At 36.4% G+C, this 20,745-nt stretch overlaps 1 protein-coding gene across 1 annotated transcript; it reads right to left on the bottom strand.

Moving 5' to 3' along the window:
* Positions 1 to 525: 525 nt before the first annotated feature.
* Positions 526 to 19,293, bottom strand: DYNC2LI1 (dynein cytoplasmic 2 light intermediate chain 1). Its single transcript, XM_014883172.2, has 13 exons — positions 19,168 to 19,293; positions 18,248 to 18,368; positions 17,820 to 17,854; positions 17,360 to 17,429; positions 17,189 to 17,277; positions 14,906 to 15,092; positions 12,416 to 12,484; positions 11,017 to 11,094; positions 9,410 to 9,486; positions 8,992 to 9,062; positions 8,470 to 8,567; positions 7,195 to 7,287; positions 526 to 1,092 (listed from the first exon to the last, which is right to left on the bottom strand). Exons 1-13 carry the CDS (start codon positions 19,179 to 19,181, stop codon positions 1,027 to 1,029), a joined length of 1,068 nt encoding a protein of 355 aa, XP_014738658.1. The 5' UTR covers positions 19,182 to 19,293; the 3' UTR covers positions 526 to 1,026.
* Positions 19,294 to 20,745: the final 1,452 nt, after the last annotated feature.

The following is a 20,745-nucleotide window of genomic DNA, read 5'->3' as shown; positions in this document are numbered from 1 at the left end:
GTGTATTTTTCTAATATCTTTATGTAAAATATTCTGAGCTATAAATGTTATCAGAAAAACATCTGGTGACTGAATATGTTAAAAATAACAAGTAGCTTTAAATAGATGGAAAGATACCAGATTAGTCTGTCTCGCCCATTTTTATGAACATATAGGGTTGATCTGGTTTGCCAAGTGACTATTCAGACATTCACTCTCTGTAAAGTCTGAGCTCTCAGGAGACACCTCTGCCTTTAATCTGGATTGTCCTGTGTATTCTCAGAACACTCACTGCATGTCACACTAGTGAAGTGTGCATGGACAAAAACCTATTCCTAGTTGAGGCTGAATGTGAATCAGTAATATTCTCAGCACTAACCAAGCATCTGTCAAATTAATTAGACTGACTTCCTGGCATTTGAATATATGACAAACATCTATCTTCTAAACTCTGTGTGACATTATACATTGTGAGAAATAAGTCCTATATTAAACTGCATGATTCTGTGACAGAGAGGAAGTACACTTCTGAATTCAGGTCAAAGATGGTTTTAACTCCACTTTATTCTGCCAGTTTTAGTTTTATTTATTTATTCAAATATATCCAACAATTATGCAAGTATTTCTTAAGCTTTGGTTTTGAACTCCAAAAAGATGGCTAGCATACTATACAATTTCATATTTTGGGTGTGATAACTTGTTTATATTTAAATATATGCTTAGGGTAGAAGTGTTCAAAAGTAAATCAAATAATGTGTTATAACTTATAAAATACATAGAACTGACTAATGTCTTGATGTATAAATCCATCTGAGAGCAATCTAGAATTCCCTTCTCCCCACTTTTTAATCTTTGTCGGTGCCAAGATAAACAAATTTGGACTGAGCGAATAAACAGCTTCTTTTATGAAAAATAACAACAGGGGTGCTTAATAAATACTAAGTTCATGGTTTCATTTTCAACTGCATCAGATGAAATTGCTAATGTAATGTAAAAATGATAAAAATAATTTTGTAAATGGTGTTAAACTGAAGACAGAGCAGTTCATCAATTGGAGTCAAAATCCATTTCTTTCCAGGATTTGGAGGCATTTCTTTTGTATTGTTCAAGTTCCTAAAAAAGAAATATAAATACATATTAAGCTAATTTTCTCATTACTAAAAGTCTCCAGAAACTTCACATATTTATTTGGCAAATATATGTATGTACAAACACTTTTCACTGTAGAAAACATGTACTGCATTTTTATATTTAACAAAATTATCCTGAAAGTGCTATGAATTTTGCCACATGTGCTGTCATGTAGGGAGCTACATTTTGCTGTACTTTAGATCAGTAGAGTGCTAGCAAGGTAGACAAATGATCTCATCTCAGTCCACTGGGAGCACTGAAGCCTATAACAGAAAGTTTTAGGACCTTTACAGACAACAGTTGGCTGAATTTTATGTAGGGGAAATAATTTCTAAAGATTTTTTTCAGCAAAAAATAATAATGTAGGAAGGTTTAGGATGGCTTTTAATTTATTTCAGAGTAAGGTTTCCAGCAAATTTACAGCAAGATGATGCTCTAATGAGGTACTGTTAGACCTAACTCTATACTGCTTGCAAGACAAAAAAACTCACCATATCTTACTTAGATCAGGAAAGAGGTGGACATAAACCAGTGCTTAGGATAAATGTAGCAAAGACCTTCAGAAATGGACATGTGTTTTACAATTGTTATTTTGATTTTAATAGAAAGGACTTCAGAGAGTAAGAGATTTTGCTTTAGGCATGCAAGTATCAGCATGACAAAAATAACAAAATTCACACCTGGTGAATTAACAGAAGTATTAACTATCAGTCTAGAGCACAGAGGGAAGAGGAAGAAATTAAAGGGCAGAACAACAAAACAATCATCATTTTAAGATTGTATGGAAATAATAAAGGGAATTTTCTCTCAGGAAGTAACTTCAGCAGCTTTGTCAGAGTTGCAAAGTTTTCAGAAAGCACCCCAGCTGTGTGAGCAGAGAGAAGATTTTTAGTTAGTGCACATTCTTCCTGATGCTTGTAGAAGTCTACTGGTAGGGTGAAGTAACTCCATGGGTGACTGACACAGAACATATTGTGTCTAGGCTAAAGCCAGTAAGTTGCATTATTAGCTACAACTCCAGTACTGTCAAACTGTTCTATCTCTAAGCTGGTCTTTATTCAGTATTTTCCCTCCCTCATTATTAATGTAAAGTAATTATGATCTTGAAACATACTGAACTGTTGAAAACTTGCCAACAGTTAGGAATAGAAAGAATACTGTGATATTTTAAGGAGCACATGAAACCTGCTTTATACTAAGTAATTTCATTTAAAAACTTTCTCAAAGGCTTCAGGAAGGGGTAAAATTAGATAGCCAGGTTTTACATATAATGACAACACCATTTGGGGGTCATGTCTACAGGTGTTGGCTAAATAATTACCCTTGCAGATTTATCATCTGACTAAACTCTTTCAAGAAAGAGGCAGATAATTTAGCAGAATTAATCTTGCTGTACGTTTAGCTAGCCTAGGAGGCAATTCAGTGTAAAGGTAATTCAAAACAAACATGCAAACTGTCAAACCACAGTATATATTAAAGCCATATAGCTACTCCACTACCTACAGCACTACAGAACAAAATTATGTGTATCTAAGTAAGGCTAACATTTAAACAATGAGAAAAAAAAAAAGAAAAATTTATTAAATGAGAGGATATTTAGGAAAAAATAATTTTTAAACAAATGTCAGTGATTCAGGAGGGAAAATGTTGTCAGAAAAGTACACTTACCTTGTTTCTATGCAAACCAGAAAATAAAATATATCCCCATCAATCAGATAATGCAAAACTCTTTCAAACACTACTTAAAGATCACTCCAGAGACCCTCTGGAAAAAGGTCCCCTTCCTCCTCGTTAAGTTCTCTACTGCAAACATAAGCAGAATTCTAGAGTAGACTGATGATACAGTCAGCTGAGAGAGATCATCTCTCCAAAGTGAAAGAAGATCCTACAAAAGAATATATCTTAAAGTACACCAAAGTGTTCATGCCAGCATTATGCTATGCTTGTTTTGTAGGTGCAAGTGTAGGGGACAGAGATCAGATATACAAAGAAAAAATAATTGCAATTTAAATGTGCTTTCAATGTGCTCCGAATGCTTTAAACGTAATTAGTGCTAGCAGCTTATCACAGATGTCTCAACATTGGCATAAAGTGGGCTTAAATTTTTTTTAAACATTAATGCTTCTGTGTTTCTGTAAATTCTTCATCTGTCAAATGGGGAAGATCACACTTAATCTCATAAAGGGATTGGGAAGAAAGACTTAACTGATGTTTGTGAGGCACTCAGATAAGATAACATTACCACACACTCTCAGAGGAAAAAAAAATTAATACTTTTGTGTTCATTGAAGTGTCTGAATGGCAGGTTGAAAAATAAGGTACATAAAGAATAAGGATGATGAAAAGAAATACTGAACAATTGAACTGAGGCAGCAGCAAAATAGTATATGATCATGTAATTAAAGACAATACTACAATGTCTACAAACAAGAAGGAAAAATTAAGATTGTAGGAAAAGCCTTAATTGTTGCATTTCCTCTGTTCTGAGTTACTGATATGGCTTCAACTTTCCTTTTCATGCAGTTTCTTACTGCAAGTGCCCTCAATCTGGAACATGGTGAAAGCCAAGTACTGAGACACTACTTAAAAGTCTTAAACACACAAACTTTAGTAAAAAATTTAATAACAGTGCTCTAATAATGTTATTTAATTTGGTTTAAAAATGAAATCTTTTTTATCCATTTGGACATGCTTTCATGTGAAATCAAGAAAGCGTGTTCTTGGCAGCTGAGTAAATATCCTAAATAACTTCTCTTATGAAGACTAGCACATGTCCTCCTGTGGAGAAAATAAAAGGTGGTACTGCTCTGTTACTCAGGGTAAGGTAGGGGCCTGTTATATTTCTGTGCCCAGTAACACTGGTGTGACCAAGGGTTCATGGCACAGTATGAAATCTGTTTTGTGGAATGATACTGAAATGGTCTCCTGAAGTTCAGCAATATGTTCATGCCAGCAAAGTATGCTGAAAAAATACGGCTCTCAGTCTGTTGGCCAACACAGTCCCCATGTCAGCTGCAGATCTGATACAGAGGTGATATTTGGTTGTGAGTGCCATGGTTGGTTAGGTTGCTGCAATTTTAGGTGAAGTGCAACTATCCTTCCTTGTGAGATGTAGAATCTTCTTGTGTTTATGACTTTTTAAAGTTGTAACAGTTACATCTCTGTCCATTAAGGTCTGCTTCCACGACTTGTTAGCTGACATCAAATGGCACCAGGCATCTACTCTTCTGACTTTATGTCACAGCTTCTGCTAGAACTGGCACCAATCCCTGAAGTAATAGCTCTATGTGACAAGGACCAGTCACTGAGAACTTTGGCACTGCATGATTTCTGAAGCACTTGAGTTGGAGGCTGTCCAGTTCTTTGAGCTCAAGGTTGAGCTTTATCTATTGCATCAATGAATGAAGCTGCAGTCAAATGTCAAGATCAACAGGTCCAAGCACCAATTTTGAATATTAGCAGTAAAGGCATAATAGGAAACAAAGAAAAACCTTCAAAAATACACCTTAGAGTACTTGCATCTGTAGCAGAGAGCATTTCTAAAGGAAAGAGAACATAGGTGCCAGGCTCTCGCTGCCACAAACATTTAGAAGAACCTAAAGAACAAGACTTTCATGCTTCCCATAGGTGCTCACAGATGCAGGTGTATATCTGTAGCTCTAATAAAAAATACTGCTTTAAAAAAACCTCACTCAACTTATGTGTGTACCAAAAACAAAACTAAGGTGACCTGAAAGCATCAAAAGCCAAAAAGCTAACAGGGAATGGATAGAGGATGACAAGTTTGCCATGTGGTTTATGTATGAAAAATTAACCAAAACCTAGACTTTAAGGCCTAATAACTGTGCAGAATGTTGTTTTTTTAAATCTTGAAAGCCCCACAGAAACCACAAAAATTTCAGTAATTCCTGGAGAAAATTTGCTAGTTAAGAATTACATTAGAAATAGAAATTTCAGAAGGGTCCCTGGTGCGGTATTCTCTTTCAGAGCTTAACTACAAGGAATGAAAAATCACTAAACAATTCCAACAGCACTATTTGATATAAACCTGTGCAATGTATGTCTGTGGGGCAATAACTAGGAAAAGAATTCTGAAAAGACACAGTTGAGAAAGAGAGATGTGCTCCATCTTGAAGAAAGACATGGTGAGGAAAAGACAGCCTCAGAGAGCTTTCCAGAGCAAAATGTTTAGAAGCGAAGTGGTACATCTCATAGTTAACTCTGAAAATATTAAGGAGGCAGGATAATCTGATCTAAAAGAAAAGTTATGTCAGCATGCTGATGAGCTGGACTCTAAACTTCTACAACCAAACAGCTTCTCAGATAAATGCTGGCTGACAGTACATCAGAGTCAGTCAGGGACTTTGTTGACTTTTTTTTTTTTTTTAACTGTTCTCTTTTTTATACTCACGAATTAGAATTCAGTCTTTTACTCTGCTAGAGTGCAGAAGACATTTGAAGATAAATCCTTCAATCAAAATTACAAAGTTGGAAATTATTTATTTAAACTTTGTATTGCCACAGTTATCTCTAAATCTATTACAGCATTATCAAGCAGTCCTGACCAAGACTGCGTCACTCAGGTATTGCTGGTTCTTCAATCAGATACAGTGACAGTGACTGTGTTTTGCTTCCTATGCTGGTTTTGTGCTTATTTTTCTTTTAAAGCTTATCTTTGAGATAAATAAGCGAATAGGATATTACCTGGAGTCCAAAGTAACATTAATTAACCGAAAGTAACCGGGAAAAATGATAGCATGAAAACATTCATCACATGATACTTTTAATTTTGCATTAGCAACACGTTGCATATTGACCATCTTAATATACTGGTCCTCCTACACAACAGATACCATGAGACTCTATAAAGAATGTCAGACACATGATGAATTAAAGAAGTTGCTTTAAAAATATGATTTTTGTGCTGCTTTCCATTGAACTGGAAAACAGAAGGACACTTCAAGAAACAAGCAACTACAGAGTTCTTTTCTTTTAGATGTATATTTCTAGCTTGATGCATTTCAAATTCCTGGTATAAAACATTTTAATAATGTGCAAATAATCTTGTAAAAATTAAACTTCGTGATAGAAACTTAGGAAATAACTGCAGATAACAAAAGTACTTTTCTCTTTAATGCTCAAATTACTTGTAGTAGTTCAACAAAAAGAAGCTATAATGGTTTTCAATGCCCTTGAACAGATTAAGATTTTAAAAGCCTGTCTCTTTTGTTTAAAACCAGAAAATTAATAATTTCCTGTACGATTTAATCAATACATACCAGTATCTTCTTTTGCAACACATTATTATGTAAAAATACCAAACCTAGTACACTATATAGTTATTTTGAGATATGTAGCTATACTGTGTTTCTATTATAAATTCCAAAAGCAGCATGCTTTACAAATTTTAATGATTTCTAAGATTGCTCTTGATGTGATAGAAATTCAGAACTGATATCTACATTAACAGGATATTGCAGGTAATGTGCAAGTTCAAAGGTTACAGGGGATTTTTGAAATTGCTTTATTCTTTGGATGAATCTTGGTTTGATTTTAACAGACCCATATCTATGATACTGATGAAAACTGTTACATACAGTGCTGCTACTCAGCTGATGTTATATACTGACAGCTCTAAGGCAAGCCTTTAACCTTCATCTAATTTGCCACAGAATGTTTTGATAAAATTAATTCCTCACTAATCTCGGGAAAGGCAGAAACACTTCAAAATTCATAAGAAAAAATAGAAGACCCTTTCCTCACTAAATGTCTTTTCTGGAATTCAGGGGTAAAGCCACCTATCATCGCTCTCTGGAACAATTCCATTCACTCTGTTTAAGATAAAGTATCCGTAGCCTTCAAATTCAAGTTAGAAATGTTATCATCTCAGTATCTTTCCCGTTTAAATAAGTTTTGAAGGAGAAAAAGAGAAGTAAACAGTCCCCACCACAGACCTTGATATTGCTTCCTACACTTTGTTAGTCAACACTCAAAGGTGTGGTACGAGTATATGCTACTAGTTCAGCACTGCTGGTGGTTCTGGAACACCTGACTGTGAACAGCATTTGGAGAATTATCACATACCTGGTTTTTCTGAGCTCTCATGACATCAACTTCATACTCAGCATATTGACTGTCCTGTGCAGGGTCCTTGATATCTTGTAAATCACAGAAACTCTAAAAGGAAAAAAGACAAAACCCCAAATGATAGAATTTATCTTCTTTTAATAAGAAAAAGCCACACTACAGAAGTGAAAGTATTTGCTTTTAATACAAATATATTAAAAACTTGCACTTACAGAACAATTTTGTGCTACAGGACACAAATTAGTTAAAAAAAATAAGAAAAGGCTGTTCTATCAGTAAAATGAAGAAAAAGTAGTAATGCAGCTAGATTCTAAAGGGCAGAAAATACTCTTATATGGTGGTTGGTTATTATCCTTGAGCATCAAAAGAAAATATTTTTTCTGGTCCGTGACATTAGGGCACAGTTGAGGTTGCCCTTGCTAAACTATTTAATACTCATGACTAGAATTCAGTTCTGGTTATCAGAAGCATTACTTCAATAGCTGAGAAACTGATTGCTATCTTTGCCAAATATCTGAATTTTCATTTCCTAGTCCTGAGTGAACTATAACTTGAATTCCAAAGAAGCAAATACACTAATGGTAAGAAAAGCTATCAAATGAGGAGGGTTTTTTTAAATATTGTCCTGCACACTTCTCTTTAATCGTATCAAATGGAAAGTAGCAAGAATGCAATAATACCAGTGATGGAATAAAACAAAGCAGAATTCTACTTCTTACGTGAGGCAATGGAAAAAGAAGTTTACTATGCATAAAAATAGCTTCAAAGTTTAAAGCCTGCTGTGGAACCAAAACAGGAGACTGTGAATCTATTTGGCAAATGTTTAAATCTTTAATTAGACTGATATACTGATGAACAGCAATGGAGCTTGCAAGATGAGAAGTGTTTTCTCCAGCTGTTTCAGGGGGAGTTCAGAGGGTTCTTGGAGGGGGTGGGTGCAGGAGGAAGCATTTATTTATAGTATTTTTAAAGGCTATGAGGAAAACTAACATGAAAAATAACACTTCTGTATAGTTTCTGAGAAGTTTAGTCTTTATCATATTGGGGCATTTTATACTGAGAACAGCATCTTTCATAATTTCTAAATGTAGAAGGTGACTGAAAATGTAGAAGCACTAACTACATACAAGTCTTTATCTTTTAAAAATGTATTGAAACTAACTGCTAAGTGAGACTGAAATTCTGGTCAGTGGACCTGAAAGACAAAGAGGAGCAGGGATATTGCTGCTATTCTGAGAAAAGCAGCTGTGTGCATGGCATATACATCCCTACCTTGGGAGGAAATGTTTTCTCAAATACTTTCTTCCACAGTTCCAAAGGCGTGTTGGCAGTGATCTTTCCAAGATCACTGTCAGAGGCGGGTGGCGGTCCTGAGGATCACAGCACACATAAGACAAGTGTGTTGTCATAACAACATAAATCACAGAGTAATTATGCATAATGATCCATCTAATTTAGTATTTTACCTTCTACACTGACAAACTGCAACAAGTTTGACAAAAACATTGATCTCCTTCCATGAAATGGGCTGAGAGGTTGTGTATATTTTATTTTCTTTCAGATCTAAGCTTATTGGTTCTTTACTATTTTACATAGTCCAGAGACTTTATTAAACTACCTGCACAAATAATTCTCAGTGATATACTGGATCATAATTTTAAAATCTATAAGCTATTTCCTTCAATAATCTGTTAAAATTGATACTGATGTGCTGTAATTTATCTATTTGCTTAAAATGTTTTTCTTGTTTTCAAAAGAATTAAGCAACAAACAATGAACAGGAAATGTTCTAACCTATTTGGCTCATGGAATCCAGGCCTGCTGGTATAAAGAGAGGTTTGCTGGGATCCACTGATACAGACTTGCTGAACAGAAAAAAAGAAAATGTATGAAGTGAGCATTTAGCAATCAACAAAAAGCAACATTATTCTAGCCAAGACTAGAGAATTACTGGGGTTTGCAATAAATATATATAAATAAAATAGCACTCAATTCCAGTGGTAACCACGTTTTACATTCATCAGTTTCAGGATCAAAACTAAAGACTTATCACTGTCCTTAGCCCAGATAGGCAGCTGAGTCACAGGAGTCCAAGTCTATGAACAAAAATCTTTCAGATATAATATTTAAGAAAAAATAAGTTTTTATTACTAAAATATTAAGTAATTTTTGGCTCTGAGCAAGACATTTAATAGTTGAACAATAATGTTACCTTTTATCGTAGCCAAATGCCAAGTGATTAATAAGAGCACGGGCTTTCAGCAGGAGAGCTTCAGATTTACTGGTAAACTAAATGAATCAGAAAAAATATACATTATGAACTTCCATCATAGATATATTGCATTTTGCCACCTACAAAGAGGATAGAGCTTTCCTAATTAATACCTGACCCTAATAAATTCGGTACATGTTCACTGAATTGACAAGAATAAAAATTTCACATTCCCTTTCAAAAGCATGAATATATTTGATATTTAAAATATAAATCAAGAAATATTAAAAAGCAGCATAAATAAAGATGAAAGAATAATTTTTAAAATACTGATTCAAAACTTTTGAAATACGCACATTATGAGACACAAATCTTTTGCCCGAGACTGAGTTAAGATTTTGAATTACATTAAAAATTATCCAGAATATCATAAACATTTAGAAATGTAATGAATAACTATTTAATTGTCATAAAAACAGCTTCAAAGTGGCAGAATGTTAGAGATTTATCAGAAAGCAGTTCTCAGAATACATTCTCAAACAACATGCTTCTTCGTGTCTAAGGGCTTTTGTATCCTAACAGATTCGTGTCTTTGAGAAAGAAGTCAGATCCCTGCTGTGGGAAATTAAGTTTCTCCCTCTCATTTCAATGACAATCAGGATTTAGCAGACAAAGAGCTTTATATTCTAATTTTAATTTTTTTATTACAATAATGCTTAAATACTAAAAAAAAAAACCCAACCAAAACAGTTGTAATCTCAGTTAACAAAAGACAAATTCATGTGTCAGAGTGAAAAAGCTTTACTTGGATGCAAAAGGACATGCTGGAATTGTAAGTATTCAAAGTAAACATAAGTTGTTTTGAAAATCACTAAGCTATTACTAGATATTATTTATTACATAAAGGATGGTTGATATAATTAGACCCATCTTCTGATGCACAGTGAGCCCAAGAAGCAGCATTTTTGGACTGTGAATCTCTGCATACATGTTTCTGTCTTTATTCAGAGGCTGGTCTGACAAGCTAAAATAAATACTTCATTGTCCTCATGTTGGCATCTTTCTACCCACTTCTGTAAGGAATCTCCTGTCCTTGTTCAACACCCTAAGTGTAGCAGTCTGCATATGTATATAGTATATACATGAACTACTGTGAAAACAATCCCTTGATTTTAAATCTCAAAAGCTAAGTCACTTCATGTAAATTCATGCTTCTACCAAAAGGGCCAGTTCTCTAATTCAATCTAATCTAATCAATCTAAGGCAATCACTTTTGCTCATTTTCCTTTTCGGTACCAAAAAAACTTGTCCAAGATGCAGTAAACTCAATGCAGGAACTAAGCTGGCTAACAGGTAACTATCTTAATTTCATTTTTGCTGATACTGGGAACTGTGGAACTGTGTAGTTTGTCTGTTCACAAGGCATGTCCATCCATCTCCTGCCAGTACAGTGATCTGTTCAACAGATAGTCTCATGAAGAAAGCTACTGTAAAACCAATGAAATCCCATTTTCTCTAGGAGTTTTACAGTAGTATTTTTAAAAATACTGTTTTGTAACAGAAATATTGTTCATCTCTATTCTAAAATAGGAAGTGAATATACATACCACTAATGATGCTCCATAATAATGTGAAACAAATCGAAGTGTCTTGCTTATTATTTTCCTCATTTCAGAGTCAAACTCCTGGAAAAGTTGATAGTGGAACATAGATGTAAGAAACAAAACCCAAAATACTACAGTTAGAACTTTTATTTTTTTATATAAACTGCAATGCTACAATATATAAGACTTTCAGCTGTCAGCATAATTATATCTTAAGACAGAATCAGTAACAGCCTACTCTGAAAAGAAATGTCACAATTTCTCTTTGTTTCTTTTTTACAGATGGAGCCTAATTCAGGCAATATGTTAGTCCAGGAAAAGTTTTTTAATTGAGAATGCACATTTAATTTTCAATGTATTTGTTTGATCCTGTTTTAAATTTTTACCAGTAGAAATGCTGCCTACTAGAAGAATAAGGACTTTTTTTTTTGTGAAAATATTTAAGTAAATCTTTGGGTATATGCTGTCTAAATTCTAATACCTGCAAGACTGGAAAGGTGTATAAAAATACCTTTCCATTCATGTCTGTTTAATCTAAGATCATACAGGTGGCCTTCCCTGGATAAAATGGATGAAAACTTGGTCCCAGTGATGCCTACAGGAGTCAATCCATAGATCCCCAAAGGAATCAGGCTGGCATTTTGTCCTTACTACATGAGAGTCATTTAAGGGGGTCGTGGCTTAGCATAAAGCTTCAGTATGAGAGAAGGCAAGTCCCTTATTAATAAAGAATTCAGTAACTCAGAGTCAGCCAAGTAAAGTGCACTGTGTAGCCATCCAGAGAAGCACAGGCTGCCAGCATGACTGCTGAAAATCAAACGTACTGTCCTAGTTCCTCAAGATAAGTGCAGTGAGTGTGCATTTGTTTGGGGTTTTTATGTCCTGGAAGAGAATCCAGCAGTACTATGACATTTCTTTCCTCCCCTCCATAAACATGCAAGTACTCACTTGTCTCTAGAAACTTAGGAAGTACTTTACAAAAAGTTTCAGACCAAGCTGCCACAACTACCAAAAAAATCTGATCAGCTGACTTGAGATATACCCCTCTTTCACTGCCATAAACTTACAGCTGCTGTCACAAGGAACATGTGGAGCTGCATTTCTCTCATTATAAAAGGAAATCATCCACATGGTGTTGTTTTGTTTCCCTTTTTGGTCTGCGGCAACTTGTGTCTCAACATTTTCTAAGTACATCTCAAAAATCATCAGTTTGGGAGTGTTTTGTGAAGGAATGACAGTAGACCTTGCTTAATGCATTGAATGGAAAGATTTTTTTTGTGGTAGAAGATTGGCTGTCCATGCTTTAGTGCAAAAGATTACTATTATATTAGTGAAATTTTAGTATACAGAATATTTACTGAGAATAATTTAATTATTAAAAATGTACTTAAGTATTACTTACATTAAAAATATCATATTTGCTTCCAATTATCACCAAGGGTATTGGAAAAGGGTCAACTAAGGCACAGTCCTGTTAAAAAGATATAGGACAGTGAAGCTCTGTAAACAAACTATAGAAGATTACAACTGTTAAAGCAACTGAAAGAGGATAAAATTAATTCATAGAAGACAAGGTTTTCCAAACGTTGAGGTAGAGGAATCAACTTCATTGCAATATCCGTATTATATTCTACCATTTTCTTCCTAAACGGTCAGGAAATAATCCCTCTGAGCAGTCAGAACAGTTCCTAGCATAAAAGGGCTTTTACACTATATATTACAGTATTAGATAGGAAAGGAAGAGAACAAAAACCTCATGCATTCACAGAACATCTGCCAGGCTGGATTACTGCAACTGGCTTTTTGACACATTCACCTTCCTTGGATAAAATCTAAAAGAATACAGACAAAATCTCAAGAAAAATAAGTGGAATGATTTGCTTGTGTCACAAATTTGTCCTCCCCACATCATATTTTCCAAACGAATAATATTTAGTGTGAATTTCAAATGTTTGATATTAGCACAAAGAGGAAACATCCTCCAACAATCTTGAAAACATGAATCAGTATCAATGGAGTTAAACCGGTCTGAGAGTGCAGACTTAAGTGCTAAATAGGTAACATAGGATAAAAATTTTAATATGTGAATTACAAGAATTCTCAAGTGATCTGCTGTAGTCCATATGAAATGAGAGAATCCCCTCGTATGTTCAAGCAATTATTTATTCAAGCTGCTTTGGCTGCAGCAGTGCAAGAAAGATGTGTTATATCAGAAGTTGGTCCATCTGTTCCCTCCTAACCCCAGGTATTTCACAGGCAGGTTAAATGACAGAAAGTTGATAGAAGCTGCACATATTGAAAATCCTCTACCTGGAGAGGAGATATAATGGCTTCACTCATGCACTGTCAAAGCAAAAGCTTTGCGCAAATCTATTGCAACTTAAAAATGAGTATATAGAATATAAAACTGAAAAAAATAGTTTTCATAACTAAGAGCAAAATTTGGGATAACATCAGAAACCTTAAAACTAGTGTATTGAACCCTATTCATGTTTTGACTGCATAATTTATTTTTGACTATGGAGTACTTTAGATGCATCCAGCCTTTTTAAACAAGGTCTGCAATTTCTGCAATTGATATGTTTTAGCATCATAGCAAATAATTCTTTAGCCAGCCTGATGAAATAGATCTTAATCCTAAAAAATATAAGGATTTCATTGATTCCAGTTTATGATAAAAATATGTTTAGCCATTGAAAGGCACATAATGATCTCCATAAACTGTCATTAAATTTGACTATAAAAGATAGTATTGTCTTCTAATAAATTGACACAATTTTTCTTTGAACAGTGATGAAAGTAAGAAGAGAACCAAGCAGTAATATAATATTTTATTTGCATTATTGATGTATTTGATAATGGAAGCTAAACAGAAATTTTACTTCAGAAGGTATAATTGTGTTTCCTCCAGTGCAAGAGTAACAAATTTCTTAACAATTAATAGCATTATTATTTTTCCTTATTGCAATAAGCTTGCAATTTTCTGATATATAAACCTCTATATGAAACTAGACACTGTGGTCATAATTTACTGCCAGGTGTGCATGTAGATGTTACCTTTTTGTGAATTATCTTCTCTAGAAGCAAAAACCAAAACAATCCCCATATGCTAAATCTCCGGAGTGCTGCATGTGTTGCTTTCTCATATATTTTGAGTTACTTTTAAATTTCTGAGCTCTACAAGCATTTGCTGTATTGAAGCATTTTACAGAAGTTACAGTAACTAGATTTACATGCCATGTCTTTGAATTGTTGAATACTTATTTATGCATTATATACACACAACATTTGCAGAGGTTTAATGCACAATGACTTTTCATTTCTATTGCGCATAATCTAGTTTAGCTTTTCCAGAGATTTAGTTAGCAATTATGTTTAAAGGACTGATGTTAACATTTCTGAAACTTTATAATTTAATTAGTTGTCAGATTATCAAAAGGCATTGAGTTTGTGATAGACATTTAAATAAATGCAAAGTATATAGTCATGTTGATGGCTGTTATAACTATATTCTTTGCTTAAATTTGTACCTTCAGCTAGTCTCTTGCTAGATGACTTTTGTACATTCTAGTTTTCATCTTCATTTTAAAAAGATGAGGGGGAAAAAAAGCAAACTGCTACTCTAAAACTATTTCTTTTGATTGGTGTAACATGCCATAACAATCACATTAGATATCTAACAAAAAGATATAAGAAACCTTCTTTCCTTGTTTCTGCTCTTATTGAATTTTTATTAAATTGCTATAATTTTCCAGTGAACAGGTTCATCTGCATCAAATGGATTTTCAGTCATGCATAAAAATCTAAAAGAGTTGTTTATGATTTTCAAAAGCATTATCTTTAACTGTATAAAGGCCTGTGACATCTGGAGAAAATATTAGAAGTAACTTACAGGGTGATCCCTCTGCAGTTCGTTCCACATTCTCTGTTTAATTTCGGCAGCTACTTCAGCGTTTGTCTTTTCTAGTTTGGTTAAAATTCTGTTCACGTGGTTCCTGGTGACCTGCAGAAGGCTCTCCATAGTATTCCAGAGTTCATTCGGTTTGGAAAGATCCAATACCAGAACTACAGCAAATGACCTATTAAATAGGCATTATTTGGTCACATATTTAGTGCATGAGGCATTCAGCGTTTTCATACAAAATCACGCCTGTAGTGCAAAGGTGAACATCTAATTGCTAAGACAGAATTAAATGTGACAGCAAAGCAAGACGGCTTTTAGGGATTTTCTGCACTCTGAAGAAACCTTTCCCTCGTCTCTTGTTCAGAACTATTATTTTGGCAACTTTCAATCAGGTATTGTTTTTGGGGACTGTCTTCAAACAGTAAAATACGCAAATATGCTCAGCCCTGTAGCTCCTTCCTGTATGACTGAGGATTTCTGCTTTTATGTATCCCTGCCACATCATAAGACTACAACCCCAGACCAAGCAATGTTAGCCAACAGCTAGGATCTTTCCTAACTATTACCTGTATTCCCTGTATACCTGGGGAAGTTCCCTACTTCCATTATTCTTTTCTAATATGAAATGAAGAAAACCTGGTTAAGGACAATATTCCATGTCACGAACTGTGACAGTTTGTTGGAACCTTGAATGGGTGCATGAAAAGTCTTTTGAAAGATAAGAGTACTCATGACATCCTTAGCGACTACCAGACTTTTAAAGGTGGATTGTTGATGAGACATGTTTGACATCTGAAGTCCTGTTTCTAAAACCCTGCCTCCCAAGACACCAGCTGCATTTAAGTGCAACTGTAAAGATCATTGCAAATGCAGTAATCTGAATGGATGCCATCATTCTATCCAGTTCCAGCCTGACTTGAAAAAGGGCATCCCAGACCAGAGTGGTATTACAAAAGTGATGAAACAAACTGAGTATTCAATTCCATTTTAAAATGCTGTGAGAAAGAAAAATCTGGTGAAAAGTCTCTTGATGAAATTAGATATAGTTTATGGAACTTTTAAATAAGCAAATTGCTTGACTACAGTGATGAGAAAACCAGCAAAATGCACTTATATTTTTTGAAATAGTAGAATTTTTACTGGCATGTTAAAATATTGCCTTGTAAACAGAAGTAAATTGTTCTTACAGAACAATTTGCTATCCCAGCAAAGAAACTTAAGATTCTCCACATCAGAAAATCCCTTATTAGTAAAAAAGGAAGAAAAGACTGATGGAGGTAGAGCTCAATTAATTACATTTAGTCAGGGGCTGAAAAATTATACTTAATTTTTTCTCTCACAAGCTCTTCTAGAGACAAGGAGCTTCATATGCGGTAAGTGTTTTATTTTTATTCCCTCTTAGTCTCTCAGCAAATAATGACATTATTCCAGTAGTCAAAACAGGAGCAAATGTACCTGATAAAAATTACATCCCTCCTTTTTCTTCCCCACAGAAGTTAAAGCTCAATACCAATTAAATAAAGCAATATCATAATATAAAACTCATCTTTTGATCCTTCTCTCCCCTTTCAACTCCCATCTTCTTAACTAACAACAAACCATAAAAAGTACCTCCTATCACCTTGTTATTTCTTCATGCAACTTTTCATGCATTTCTTCTTCTTATGCTATCCATGACTTTAATGGATTTTTCTCACTACATTTTCTTAATTTGATCAAAATTCTTGTTTCCTTTTGTTTTCAAATAATTTCAGTAGCTCTAGTCCCTCCAGGAAATGTCATCTCTCTGTTGGGAAATGACTTTCTCATTAAAAGGTCATTTCCCAAAAATCCAGAGATTTTTTTTGTCACAATTTTTGGCCTTGTTTTTCACCCTAAAATATCTGTCACAGAAAGAGCACCTATGTGTGCACAGAAGTAGGAAGCAAGATTTAATTTTTCATATGTCCCCCAAGTCTGTTTTTTCGCTCTTCACTGAGCATGAAGATATTTTGTCTTCTCTTTTTCTGCCTTTCTTGTTCTATCTACTTAAGTCTAACCTGCTTCCTCCATGTTTTGTTGAGATTACTTACAACTTGATTATTTAGGAGAGAAGCATGAAAAAGAAAATCAAAGCTAAACATCATGGTATTACAGTGATTCTTAGCAAAATCCCTAAATGTTCTATCTTACACTTTGAGAGAGGTTTCCACAAAAGAAAAAAGGTCTAGAGGTTACTAATGTTTGAAGGAAAGCTCAAATTAACTCTGGAATTGTAATATTTACACTTACCTTATGTTGTGGCTAGTGATTGGTATTCGAATGAGTTCTGCTAATGAAGTTCCACCACCTAGTTCCCAAAAATGAGCTACATCTTTAGGCTGCAAAAGAGTTTCTTTATGTTATTTTTAGGTGTGTGTGTGCGTATATATAAAGATATGGTAAATTACACTTTATACTCACTGTATTGGGTCGCCTTGCCCTTCTTCCAAAAGTATATTCCAAGGCTAATGTCGGCTTTGGAGACTCTTCCCTAGAGGAAAAGTAATGAATTCTGTCAAGATCCTCTAAAGAAAGGACGTTAATTCTACCGTTACTAAATTGTATTTATCAGTCAGTTCAGAATTTGGCTTAGAGACAGCAGTACAGAGAGGACACTTGTAGACAGGAGGTGTCAAGTACTGAAGACAGGAGAAGCAGCAGCACCAGCCCATAGAAATGAGTAATTCCAGCTAACACTGGAAAAGGACTGAAAGGGTCACCTGAGAGGTTATAATGAAGAGAAATAAGCTCATTCCTATAAATGAAATAAGTCATCAACCAGTCACAGAACACATCTGCATACATGTATTATGAATTATCACACAATAGGCCTTTTTTTTAATCTACAGCTGCAAAGTGCTTTAAAATATTTAACACATACCTCTCAAGGCATCTCAGTATGATAGTGGTCTTTCCCTGGAAATTAAAAACAAAGAGGAACTCTATTGTACTGTTTTTAAAGCATAAAGTTGTACCACTAAGTCAAATTCATTTAACATTCCAATAATAAAGCTCCAGAAAACTGCAAATGCATGTAACTGTATGCAGCCTTAGAATGGAAATTAAGTCTACTTTCAATCAGAATCAAGTTACACTACCAGTATTATAAGTATAAACTAATAGATATGACAAATATAGTAATAGGAACACTGTACTTAAAACAGATACTAGTGATCAATTAGACCTCTGTAGAATGAGACCACAAGATATTATGTCTTTAAAATTAAGTGAACCTCAACATCTTAAAATACAAGATGTTTTCCCTGACAGAAATTATGTTTGAAAAGCATAGACTTGTATTTAGATTACCCCATTTTTGTTTCCCATAAATAATATTGATTTTTCCCAAACTTCCCCTGACTTGACACCATCATCTTCAGGATTTTCTCTCTTCTCCACTTCAGCTATAGCAAGATCCCATAAAGTATCACTAGTTGGAAGAAAACAAAGGAAGAAGAGAATAATTAGAGAAAACACACACCTAAGGCCCTAATTCCTGAAAACATCTAAATGAAAGTTATTGTGGTGTAGATTATTATTATTATTTCACATCACCTGCTCCCTGTTTGTCGAAGTATTTCTAACCAAACCAGCTGAAGTGACATTCCTTAATTACCCCATCAGCCACCTGTGGCACATACTGAGCACGTACCAGCTGTGCAGCGAGAGGCTTTGCTTGGAGTACACTTAATCACAGAATCACACAATCAATTAGGTTGGAAAAGACCCCGGAGATCACCTAGTCCAACCTGTGACCGAACGCCACCAGACCGAGTGCCACGTCCAGGCTTTCCTTGAAACACCTCACTCCAGCTCTTTCCCGGGCAGCCCACTGCGGTACTGGGATACCTTTAAAAGGTCGTGTGGCGTGTCGGGCTTAGCGGAGGAGCCGGACACGGCTGAAAGGTTCAGGAGAGCTCCAAACCTACTCTCGGTGTGCCGGGAAGCTGCTGCTCGGGCAGCGGGGGCTCCCCGTGCTCCAGTTCACCCGCGGTCACCTGCAGACCCCGTTTATGTGGGGTTCCTTACAGAAGGAACCGGACAAGGGCCAAGCCTGCCCCACTGCCCTCGGTCCCGCTCGCTTTAGGGTTAGAGGCCGGAACGGCCTGTTTTAAGCCCTCCTTCCCTCCCTCCCGCCCTCTTCCAAGCTGTCCTCCCCGGCCGCCAGCCCCTTCCCCAGGGCAGTGGGAGCCATTCCCCGTCTCCAGCCCGGCCGGGGCTCCCGGTACCTGGCCTTGGGCATCGCCGCGCGGGACGCCAGCCCGGCTGCCCGTGGCCATGGGAACGGCGCGGGGCACGCCGGGAGCTGTAGTTCCGCGGGGGGAGGGAGGGCCGGCCCAGCCCAGCCCAGCCCGGCCCGCGGCCGCCCACAGAGGGAGGGGCCGTGTGGCGGCTCCCCCGAGGGTCCCGCCCGCTCTCCTGTTCGTGGCTCGGTTTTCAGGGTTCTCACGCCTTGGTACCAGTGCGACTGTGAGGGCGCTCGGGAGATCTCGACTCTTGTCCTCTTGTGAGGGGACAAAATGCTCCAGCTGTGGAGGAAGCCAGGGATAAGTAAACAACACCACCGGGAGTCTTATTTGACCTCGGCCTTAAGCACTGGCTCCTGGTAAACTCATGGTCCCTCAGTGAGCTTTGATATCAGCGGGGGGATGAAACGAGGCCCGAGTAGTTCCAACTCCCTGGGAACTGCTGTGTAACACACAGTAAGTGTAGTTATTTTACAAAAATTGTTGTGTAATTATTTTATTGTCCAGCGGAGGGCAGCGATGGTGAGTGAGCGACTGGAGCATCTCCCTTAGGAGGGAAGGCTGAGGGAGCTGGGGCTGTTGAGGCTCGAGGAGACGCGACCGAGAGGGAACCTCCCCAAAGTCCGTCAGTGACCGAGGGGAGGTGTCAGGGGATGGAGCCAGGCTCTGCTCGGTGGTGCCAGGAAATGGGACATGAGGCCATGGGCACAAACTGATGCTCAGGAAGTTCCACCTGAACATGAGGAAGAGCTTCTTTACTGTGCAGTAACCAAACAATGGAGCATGATGTCCAAGAAGGGCTGTGGAGTCTCCCTCACTGGAGGTATTCAGGAACCATCTGGACACAATCCTGTGCCCTGTGCTCTGGGATGACCCTGCTTGAGCAGGGAGGTTGGACCAGGTGACCCACTGGGGTGCCTTCCAACCTGACCCGTTCTGGGATCCTGTGATTTCGTAGTTACAAGAGGCATACAAGTAAGACATAGTAACAAACGGGGGTTGGATTATTTCAAATAAGATGATAAACAATCAAGTCCAAAAATGCTGGGCTTGGATTAGAAAGTAGGATTTAAAGGTTGCAGTAAAACATCAGGATGACCCTGAGTATGAAAGGGGGGCATAGGATGTAGGTGAACCCGACAAGTCTAAAGTGTCCTACATCAGAAAAGTGACCCAAAATCCAGGACAGCAATTGCAGCTCTCTTCTGTAGCTGAGGAGCTGTTTTGTATCTTGAGAGAGTGGAGACAGAAAAACCTGACTAAAATAATTCAGTTATGTGTTTGTTCACAACCAGGAAAGCAGCCTCATTCATAATGATTAACTCAGATTTCATTTTAACTGTTCCTTCTTCCTTACCCAAAGAAGGCTGATGTATCTTTCCACTGACTCTAATTAATGTTAAATCTGTAGTAAGATTTTTTTTTTCTAAATTTAGCTTGCATAATCACTCAGCTTCAGTCACAGAAGTCTTTATATGGCTATTTTGGTCTATTTTTAATTACTTCCAGGTTTTTACATGCATATTATCAGGAATTTGCTAACCTCTTATGGAAACCATA

Source organism: Sturnus vulgaris, chromosome 3 (assembly GCF_052056855.1).
Source record: "Sturnus vulgaris isolate bStuVul1 chromosome 3, bStuVul1.hap1, whole genome shotgun sequence".
NCBI classification, from domain to species: domain Eukaryota; kingdom Metazoa; phylum Chordata; class Aves; order Passeriformes; family Sturnidae; genus Sturnus; species Sturnus vulgaris.
The sequence above is the reverse complement of the archived record's forward strand: the minus strand, read 5'-3'. Positions and strand labels throughout refer to the sequence as shown.

What these genes read in the sequence shown, in the direction of transcription:
- DYNC2LI1 (XM_014883172.2), bottom strand. An exon ending in TTATGGGAAACAAAAATGGG is followed by an intron (nt 17,855 to 18,247) that starts GTAATCTAAATA and finishes TTTAATTTCCAG; the next exon opens with GGAAAGACCACTATCATACT. An exon ending in AACTGCAGAGGGATCACCCT is followed by an intron (nt 12,485 to 14,905) that starts GTAAGTTACTTC and finishes TCTTTTTAACAG; the next exon opens with GACTGTGCCTTAGTTGACCC.